Source organism: Xyrauchen texanus, chromosome 34, assembly GCF_025860055.1.
Source record: "Xyrauchen texanus isolate HMW12.3.18 chromosome 34, RBS_HiC_50CHRs, whole genome shotgun sequence".
NCBI classification, from domain to species: Eukaryota; Metazoa; Chordata; class Actinopteri; order Cypriniformes; family Catostomidae; genus Xyrauchen; species Xyrauchen texanus.
Genome location: NC_068309.1, coordinates 1021326 through 1031946, shown reverse-complemented (window position 1 = coordinate 1031946; position 10621 = coordinate 1021326). Strand labels below are relative to the sequence as shown.

The 10621-nt window shown below is 44.1% G+C and overlaps 1 protein-coding gene across 1 annotated transcript; it reads right to left on the bottom strand.

Moving 5' to 3' along the window:
• Positions 1-1736: 1736 nt before the first annotated feature.
• On the bottom strand, positions 1737-10392 carry LOC127628005 (interferon-inducible GTPase 5-like). Its single transcript, XM_052104657.1, has 3 exons — positions 10231-10392; positions 6351-6918; positions 1737-2589 (listed from the first exon to the last, which is right to left on the bottom strand). The coding sequence occupies exons 1-3, from the start codon at positions 10258-10260 to the stop codon at positions 1982-1984; spliced, it is 1206 nt and encodes a 401-aa protein (XP_051960617.1). The 5' UTR covers positions 10261-10392; the 3' UTR covers positions 1737-1981.
• Positions 10393-10621: the final 229 nt, after the last annotated feature.

Here is a 10621-nt window from a genome sequence, read left to right as displayed (position 1 = left end):
GATACCAAATCTCTGCCTGTACTCTCTTCCATGGCTCTCAGCCACAAGCCTTCCATGGCTCCGCCTTCCATGTCTCTGTCCCTCGAGCCTCGCATGGCTCTGCCTCTCTTGGTTCCACCTCCCTCGGATCCATCCTCAGATGCTTCCTCGGCTCTGCCCTCTGAGTCTTTCTTGGCTCTGCCTGCTTCCCCAGAGTCTCCTCCAGCGGTTCCGCCTCCCGACCCAGTCCTTGCCCTGTGGCAGCCTCCCAGGCCTCCAGACCCAGTCCTTGCCCTGTGGCTGCCTCTCAGGCCTCATGATCCATTCCCAGCCCTGAAGCTGCCCCCAGGCCCCCAGATCCTTTCCCAGCCCTGAAGCCACCCTTAGGACTCCTGATCCTCCTCCTTGGATCCTTCATATCTTCTGCATCATCATATCCTCCTCATCCGTCTTAGGGCACCAGGAGTTGCCCTTTATAGGGGGGAGTAATGTCACAGTAATGTCCATAATCACTTCCATCGGTTCATCATCCGCACCTGCCTTCCATTCCCTCATTAGTTTCCCTGTGTATATATACCCTCAGTTGTCAGTCCTTGAAGTGTTACGTTGAGTTAGTGAAGTGTTACATTAAGATTTGATGTTAAGATTTATTGTGTGTTCTACTCCAGTGTTTGTTCCACTCCAGCGATTATTCTTAAAGGATTAATAGAATCTGCTCCTGCATCTTCTCTCTTCCTCTACCACTCCAAGACACCAACGTTTCAATTATATTTTTGTTTCATTTGAAGTGTAATTTGAATTTAGAAATACAGTATTTTTGGTAAAACATTTTCAATAAATTATATTTTTCAAAATCAAAATCGACTGTTTTCGTATTGTTCGATACAAACACTGTTAATAGACATGATTTGTGTGTCAGTAGATGACAATCAGTGCCAGTCCCCCATCAGTATGTTCATAACATACTTATAATGTCTTTGACAATGTGGGGCCCCTGGCGGATTGGGGGCCCTAAGGAACGTCCTTCGTTTGCCTTTAGGGAGGATCGGCACTGTTGAAATGTATTAATAATACTTCCATTCTCTCTAATTTAACAGTGCCTACATCCATATCCTGAAACACATTTTCCATGAGTTTAATAGTATGCAGTTAATGCAGAAAAGAACACAAGTCAATATTTCAATTCTTATAATTCGTTGCTTACATTTACACGGTCAACTTTTTATGAAGTGCTGTCTTTGTTAATATCACTGGTGCTTGACAGGACTTTTATAATAGGTCACAGACGGTGCTTGAGAAGAACCTCCATAAGTGCTTTGCATACTCAATTTCGCCAAACCCACTTGTGCCTAGATTTGGAGCATGCTTGCACGAAAATACAAAAACTTCTTGGCCTTGACCATTGACTTCTAAGTGAACTTAGAATAGTGTTTGAATTATTGAACAGTGTTTTACTTGTACTGTACAATGAATACAAGAGCTCATTTATTTGTGTAACATGCTGTGAAACAAATGTTACAATTCAACTACACTGTAATTTAGAAAAACTGTCTGAACAAAGACAATATAGTCCATAAAGTCAGCTGTTATTTATTATACTACAGATCATTTATCATTTATTATTTCAGTAAAAAATAAAAATAAAAAAAACAGATCATGTAACATAAATCAGTACAGTTCTGTGAAAGCAAGCAGTTACACAATCATTTAAAACTAAGTTAACAATAACCATTAAAATAAAATAAAAAATGAATCACATTTATTTGTTGCTTAGTATGTTTTGTTATAATCTATATCATTTTATTCAAGCATTGTTAGGTTATCTTACTGATGTTATATTGTTTCATACTATTATAAACATTTTTAAATTCATAGTCATAATGATTATTACAAATATAATAAACTGTATTTACAAAATAATGTAGAACTCTAGACTAGTTTTGAATGCTGGTAGAAATGATGCTACTGGAGCAGCTATATACTCTGAATCTGTCTGATTTAATTACTTGAGTGACGCCAGCAGCACATTCTTGGCATCTTCAGCTATTTCATTCAGAAATGTCTTCAGCGTGTTTGAAACTGACACAAAAGAAATGCCTGAGCCTATTATAGGTATGCAATTAAGAACACGCCTCACTGTGCTTTCTGTCACTTTAAGAGAGCTTTGTCTCAGCAGAAGAATAATTGAACCAGCGGTTATTTCTTCACACACAACTGATTTCATCTCACTCTTTAGAAACTTAATACTCTTCCCAGATCTTTCACTGATCCTCTGCAGAGATTCATCATCCAGACCAAATACAGTCTTGTACTTTTGTATCTCATATACTATCAGAGCTATATCTACAAAGAATGAAAGATCATGAAAAGGAAGCACAGCCACACCAGCAGATAATAAAGCTACTCTTAAAATGTTTTTCTCTAGAGCTTTCTTCTTTCTCTCAATAATCTCTGTTGTGATATTTGGTACAGTCAACATCAGCACATGTCTCTTGTGTTGTGGGAGTTCAGTCTCCATCCTCTCATGCAGTGAATTAAAATCATAGTTGTTGAGATACCTGCCAGAAATCAAGAACACATCAGGATCCTCTACACCGATCCCTCTCAGACCTACAGACACAGAAAAAGACATCATTATATATGTAACGAATGCAGGAATGCAGACAGGAGGTGCAGATCCAATTGCAGGTTTTATTAATAACAAAGTGAAAACAGATAAACTGGGAACAAAAGAAAGATCCACGATGGGAAAAAGAAACTAAACACGAGATAACAAACAAGAGTGAACAGGCAGGGAACATCCACGACGGGCAGGGGAAACATACAAAACGGTCAGACCATCGGCATTCAACGTGAGCAAACATTAATGATTGACAAAGACTGAACAAAGAACCAGGGTTTAAATACAGACAGGAACAAGCAAGGGAATGAGGGACACCTGGGGAACAATCAGGGAAGGAGAAACAATCAGTGGAAAACCAATCATAAAAAGAACTACAACGGACTACAAAAACCAAACAGGAACTAAACTAAATTTCAACATAAAAGCACAGAAGCAAAAGACAACAGAGAACATGACAGCATAAGAGAAACTACAAAAGGACTACAAAGACCAAAACAGGAACTAAACATAACAGTACAAAAAACAAAAGACAACAGGGAACATAACATAACCCCCCCTCAAAAGGACCGGATTCCAGACGGTCCTAAAGAAAACAACAACAACAAACACAAATAAATGTCCAAGGGGTGAGGGATTGGAACAGGGGGAAAACAGACAGACCAAAGGGGGTACAGGGACAGTCCAAGGAGGCACAAGGGGCAATTAGGCAGTCCACGGGTGCACAAGGGTTAATCAGGCAGTCCACGGGGGCACAAGGGGCAATCAGGCAGTCCACGGGGGCACAAGGGGCAATCAGGCAGACCAGGGGGGCCTAGAGGGCAGACAAGCAGTCCACGAAGGCGCAAGGGGCCGACAGGTAGACCAGGGGGGCAGAGAGGGCAGGCAGGCAGGCAGTCTATGGGGGTGTGAGACGGGGCCAGGGTCAGGTGGCCTGGGGAGCCTCCACCGGGTAGGAACAGGTTTAGGAGGCCAGGGAGGTGGCCACAAGGCAAGGACTGGTTCAGGAGGTCTGGGAGGTGGCCACAGGACAAGGACAGGTTTAGGTGGCCTAGGAGGTGGCCGTGGGGCAAGGACTGGTTCAGGGGGCCTGGGAGGAGGAGTGGCCACTGGGGAGGCCGGTGGAGCCGCGTGGGGCGGAGCCAAAGGGGACCTCTGAGGCGGAGCCAAGGGAGGCTCGAGAGGCGAAGCCGAGGGGGGTGATGGCTTGGAAGGCTCAGAAGGCAGAGCTGAGGGAGGCTCCGGAGGTGGAGCTGAAGGAGGCTCAGGGGGCAGAGCCGAGGTAGATGGCGCCGTAGGAGGCTCCAGGAGCGGGGACCTGGAAGGCTCTGGAGCCTCTGGGGGCAGAGCCGTAGGGTGCTCGGGAGGCGGAGCCGAAGGAGGCTCGGGAGGCAGAGCCGTAGGAGGCTCGGGAGGCAGAGCCGTAGGAGGCTCGGGAGGCAGAGCCGTAGGAGGCTCGGGAGGCAGAGCCGTAGGAGGCTGGGCTGAAGGAGGCTCGGGAGGCAGAGCCGTAGGAGGCTCGGGAGGCAGAGCCGAAGGAGGCTGGGCTGAAGGAGGCTCGGGAGGCGGAGCCGTGGGAGGCTCGGGAGATGCTGTAGGCGGAGCCCTGGAAGATCTAGGAGACGGGGCTGAGGAAGGCAGAGCCAAGGATGACTCAGGAGGCCCAGGAGGCGGAGCCGTGGGAGGCTCTGGAGGCTGAGCCGAGGAAGGCTCCGGAGGCGGGGCCAAGGAAGGTGACGCCGTAAGAGGTTTCAGAGGCGGAGCCCTAGAAGGCTCTGGGGTCTCTGGGAACAGAGCCGTAGGAGGCTCGAGGGGCGGAGCCCTGGAAGGCTCGAGAGGCGGAGCCCTGGGTGGCTCAAAAGGCCTCGGGGGTGGAGCCCTGGTAGGCTCGAGATGCTTGAGGGGCGGAGCCCTGGAAGGCTCGAGATGCTTGAGGGGCGGAGCCCTGGAAAGCTCGGGAGGCGGAGCCCTGGAAAGCTCGGGAGGCGGAGCCCTAGAAGACTCGAGAGACTTGAGACTTGGGTGGCGGAGCCCTGGAAGACTCGGGAGGAGGAGCCCTGGAAGGCTCGAGAGGCGCTGGCTCTAGTACGGGCACGACCACTGGCGCTGGCTCTTGGATGGTCCTGGCTACTGGCGCTGCTCTTGGATGGTCCTGGCTACTGGCGCTGGCTCAGGGACGGTCACGGCCACTGGCGCTGGCTCAGGGACGGTCACGGCCACTGGCGCTGGCTCAGGGACGGTCACGGCCACTGGCGCTGGCTCAGGGACGGTCGAGGCTACAGGCGCTGGCTCAGGGACGGTCGAGGCTACAGGCGCTGGCTCAGGGACGGTCGAGGCTACAGGCGCTGACTCAGGGACGGTCGAGGCTACAGGCGCTGGCTCACTGACATCGGAGGCTACAGGCGCTGGCTCAGGGACGGTCGAGGCTACAGGCGCTGGCTCGGGGACGGTCGTGGTATGCGCCGGCTTGGGTTTGCTGGGCGCTGAAGGCAGAGCCACGGGGGGTTTAGGGCACGGGGCTGCGGCAGGCGGAGGCTGGTGAGCAGAGACTTTTCCCCTTCTCCTCTTCCTCCGGGCTGATGCGACTGGTGAAGCTGGAAAGCTGTTCCTGGTCATCGTGGCCTCAGGCTCGCAGGCCGTGGCTGACGAGGGCTCAGGCTCAGGCTCGCTGACCGTGGCTGACGAGGGCTCAGGCTCGCAGACCGGGGCAGGCGTGGGCTCTGGCACGCAGACCGGGGCAGGCGTGAATGGGGAGCCGCACAACAGCAAGGTTAACTCCAGGAAGTCGTGGAGAGTCCAGCCGCATGATGCCGGTGGCAGCCGCTCCTTCAGCCAGCCACTCAGGTTTTCCCTGAAGAAGACAACCAGGGAGGTGTCCGAGAAGTCCGCAACAGCCGCCATTTTAAGGAAGTCGCGGACGTGGGCCTCAATAGGACGGTCCTCTTGCCTCAGGCAGAGCAGGTGGTATCTGGCGCGTAATACTATTGGATCCATGGTTGGTCAATCGTTCTGTAACGAATGCAGGAATGCAGACAGGAGTTGCAGATCCAATTGCAGGTTTTATTAATAACAAAGTGAAAACAGATAAACTGGGAACAAAAGAAAGATCCACGATGGGAAAAAGAAACTAAGCACGAGATAACAAACAAGAGTGAACAGGCAGGGAACATCCACGACGGGCAGGGGAAACATACAAAACGGTCAGACCATCGACATTCAACGTGAACAAACATTAATGATTGACAAAGACTGAACAAAGAACCAGGGTTTAAATACAGACAGGAACAAGCAAGGGAATGAGGGACACCTGGGGAACAATAAGGGAAGGAGAAACAATCAGTGGAAAACCAATCATAAAAAGAACTACAACGGACTACAAAAACCAAACAGGAACTAAACTAAATTTCAACATAAAAGCACAGAAGCAAAAGACAACAGAGAACATGACAGCATAAGAGAAACTACAAAAGGACTACAAAGACCAAAACAGGAACTAAACATAACAGTACAAAAAACAAAAGACAACAGGGAACATAACAATATACATGTATTTATGAAAAGATTATTTTAATACTCAGAAATAATAATATTTGCTTGTAATATCATTTTAGTGTTATTAAATGTACATGAGCAGATATTTATAACTGACTGTTTTCACACAAGACTTCTTTTTACCAAAGTGAAATAATTATTCTACTAAAGTCACTGTGTTGCACAAAACACTGTCATGTAATAAACATCATAAACAAACCGTTGACACAGTCCTCTCGTATGTTGTCCAGCGTCTTTTTCTCATCAAAGTTTTTCTTTCTTCTTTCAGCATCAATACTGGAGTCAATCTTGGAACGAATAAAATAGAAATTCTTCTTCATTCTCTTGATCTCTTTGACCAGGTCAGCGTGACATTCTCTGAAACGATCTGAAGCGATGATGATGAAAAAATCATAGCGCTCAAACTGAACACGTTTAAGATACTCATGAGCTTTGAAGTTTAGTGTTCCGATTCCAGGAAGATCCCAGAGTTTCATATTTTTATATTTTGGGTGTTTGTAAGCTTTGGGTTCTTTAGTGGTCTCTACTTCACCAGTTTCAGCTGAATCCTCATCGTCATCTCCCAAACCCCTAAAAGCATTGATAAATGTGGACTTTCCAGAACCAGATTCCCCCGTCACAGCAATATTAAGTTCTACACGATCTTGCTGGTCGAGGAAATGTTTGATGGTGTCAACAGCTGATGACAAATCCTGAGTAGATATACATTCTTTAAGTTCTTCCAGCTCCTCCTGAGTTATAACAGAGTAATCTTCTGATGTAGACATCTATAAAAGTTAAGTACAGAATTGAATGACAGAAGTGGATATGTTGGATAATATAAATTAAAATAAAAATTAAACTGTTAATTTCAAAGTATAGCAACAGGTGACAATCATCAAGATTGGTAAAAAAGCCACAAAGTTAAATAGATTTATTTCATTAAAGCATTCAGTTTACATTAAATAGTTATAATAGAGATGAAATTCATAGAAAATTTAAATGATGTAAATGTAACAATTTGTTAACCAATATAAAGATTACACATGTAAAAAGAAACACTTTTTAATATATCCATGGAATAATGAATCTCTTAACTGATATTTGTGCATCTTTCATTTTTAAAACACTCCCTAACTTGGATTGCACTTGTTGGGATCACTGTTTAATGTTTTTCACTTTTGAGACCCTCCCTAACTATGGAGCCAGAAATATGACAAAACAATTTGAATTTGAATTATAAGTGTGATTTGTCGTAATGTAATATTACGTTGTATTTGAAATAGGTTTGAATTTGAAATTTTGAAACTCCAATCCTGGACATTTCATATTAACCAAGCTGAATTGTTTTTTTTTTTTATTGCACAATTTTATAAATATGTATTTTCAAACAGCAAATGTTTGGTTCTGAATTCTTACACTGTAAATATCCCGTTTTCAAGATTACGAAATTTAGAACACCAATTCAGATCTACAGAAAGTGGGTCAGAGGTCAAGTTTCCATGTTCCTCAGGGAAGAGTAGAGGGTCTCGGGAAAAGTCGAACTGAGCATTTTGGCCAATTACAGGCCAATAATTCTCTGGCGCGAGCGTGATTCAAAGGTCGCCGTTGTGATCATGAAGTGGTTCTTAAACTTTATGATTTATATTTTTATGGTTAGCACATTCTCAGCACGAGACATCGGTCTAAGCCAGGGGTCGGGACACATGTGGCTCTTTGTTAAAAATCAGGTGGCTCGCCGGGTCTCTCACCAACACATGATCATTTAACACTTTATAGAGATACATTTCCAGCAGAAAGTGTGGGTGTGATTGCAAAGCTTGAAGTCAACGACACTGTTTTGATTTTAAAGCCTACTTCTAGTTTGATGAAACATGAGACATTCTTTAGATTCTTTACTTTCCCAAAACTTCTGAATACACTCTTCACACACACTGTGACCACAGGACAGGACAACAGGATTTGTAAAAATGTCACAGCACACAGGACAAGAGAAATCCTCCTCAGAAAGTTTAGACGCCATTTCACAGATCTGTCCTTTACAGTTTCACTTTCAGTTTAATAATCCAGTTTTAACACTCCGGATTCTCATCCACAGCAGATACTTTCCTTCAGTAATGTTCATCAGAAATATTACAAATGATCCCGTGTTCAATCGCAATATTTTGTGGAGTGGTGGTGGTGTAGTGGTCTAAGCACATAACTGGTAATCTGGTAATCAGAAGGTTGCTGGTTCGAGCCCCACAGTCACCACCATTGTGTCCTTGAGTAAGACACTTAACTCCAGGTTGCTCCGGGGGGATTGTCCCTGTAATAAGTGCACTGTAAGTCACTTTGACTAAAAGCATCTGCCAAATGCATAAATGTAAATGTATAAATGTATGAATAAGATTGTGTTTCTACAGGTCTGAGATCATCAGACACTACAGATTAAACATAGAAACATCTGATTATCTTCATATAAACTCACTTATTGTTTAGAATCAATTCTACACCATTAGATTACAGAGAATATGAGATATGAAGGATTTTAAGGGATGTAAATAATGACTGGACTGACTGATATCCATGGCCGTAACTACCATTGAGGACACCGAGGTCATGTCCTCGGTATTTTTTTTCTTGAAGTGTCATTTCATTGCACAAAGTTCTTGGATATATATTGCCATTGACCACAAGACTGCAATCTCCAAATGTGGACATAGTAAGTGCATATAAAGAAGGAAGAGAAGTGGCTGAAATTATATAAATCCTACGCAGTGAGGAGAGATACAGCACAATATATCAACAAGCAGTGCAGCTGGCCAGCACCATTGATGTTGTACCTGTGAAGAAGAGAATTGCAGTAAAACAGCAACATAGAGGCAATGTACTAGCAGAATCAGTTGGAGAGCATTTTAGGTTGAATTTATTTCTTCCCTCCATTGATCATGTCACCACAGAACTGAAGACCCGATTTGCTGAATCCAATGAAGCGGCCCTGCTTGCCGCCTTCTTAGTGCCCAAAGCTCTGCCACAGCTGAGTGAAGAGAAAGAGGACCTTCTCTTGTCATGGTACAAAAAAGACCTGCCTCAACCTGAGGCTGCATAGCAGGAAATACACAGATGGAAGTATTGTTTCCAGAACTACACTGAGCCTCTCCCAGAAACTGCAAAGGAAACATTGCAGAACATAGACATGGATTTTTATCCTAACATACAATGCATCCTTTGCATCTACCTGACATTGCCAGGCACCACTTGCTCTGGTGAAAGGTCTTTTTCGGCATTACGTCGTCTCAAAACCTGGCTTCGATCTACTACGGGTGACGAGAGGATGTCTGTTCTTGCTCTCATGAATGTCCACAGAAACATGGAAGTGGATCCCAAAAGAGTCCTGCAAAGGTGGGATGCTTCTGGCCACAGAAGAATAGTTACTTGTTTTGATAAAAGGTGAAACTGAATTACTGAAAAATAAAGGTATTCTTTATTATTTTATGCATTGCAGTACAGGTGTTGAATCAACTAACAGTTGAGTCAACTGAACTTATAATGGAAATATTTTTCTATCAATTACAGTTAGTGGTGAGAACCCAAGTCAATTTCAGAGGATGCATACACTACAAATGGATCTCCACCATTTCAGAGGTTGCACAAGAAGCCACAACTACCTACACACACACACACACACACACACACACACACACAAACACACACGCACTGTGCACAATTTGCACATGTTGTTATTGAAAATAAATAGGTTGTCAGCCAAACCTTTTTTTTTATGGGGTGGTATTTTTGACCTCGGTATTTGAAAAATCCTGGTTAGGGCCTCGCTGATATCATTTAATAAACACAATAACTCACTGTTTGGTCGGCCACCATTTCTGCTGCTTTGATGAAGAAACATGAAACTGTTTGATTCTTGATCTTTGGCCATTTTCTCACTTTCTCTCATTGAGATAAACATCTATTATGTGTTCAATTGAGGAAAGAGTGACACAGATTTGGAACTACATGAGAGTGAATAAATGAATAAATAACTATTCCTTTAATGTCTGTATTTAATCCGATATGAAGGTTTTTTATAAAAGAATTAAAGATAAAAGTGTTTTAATTACCTTGAATAAATGAGTGAAGTGCAGAAACATTCACATCATCTGTTGTGTAGAAGAATCCTGATCTATTATATATATATTGACACGACTCGAGTAGAAAGTCAAACCATGAACATCTTCTGTCACAGGACACACACAATGAGAGATCTGAGAGAGAGAAATGTGTCATCTATCTGTCTACCCACTCATGACTCCTACCACATCCGTCCTCTGCTGTATATATACGTATAGTATAAGAAGTTAAACTGGTCTTGCGATCTTGAGATTCACAGGAAATGGTTGGAATATATTTAATCACACAAACAAATACAATGAAAATGAACTCGGGGAAAGTGAATGTACAAAAGAACTTAAAATGGGAAGAGTCAATGTCTACACTATAAATAATGTTGAC

Coding starts and splice junctions, on each gene's coding strand:
- LOC127628005 (XM_052104657.1), bottom strand. CDS start 10,260: ATGTTTCTGCACTTCACTCATTTATTCAAG. Junction 6,919..10,230: donor ACTTCACTCATTTATTCAAG/GTAATTAAAACA, acceptor TAACTTTTATAG/ATGTCTACATCAGAAGATTA. Junction 2,590..6,350: donor ACGAGAGGACTGTGTCAACG/GTTTGTTTATGA, acceptor CTGTGTCTGTAG/GTCTGAGAGGGATCGGTGTA.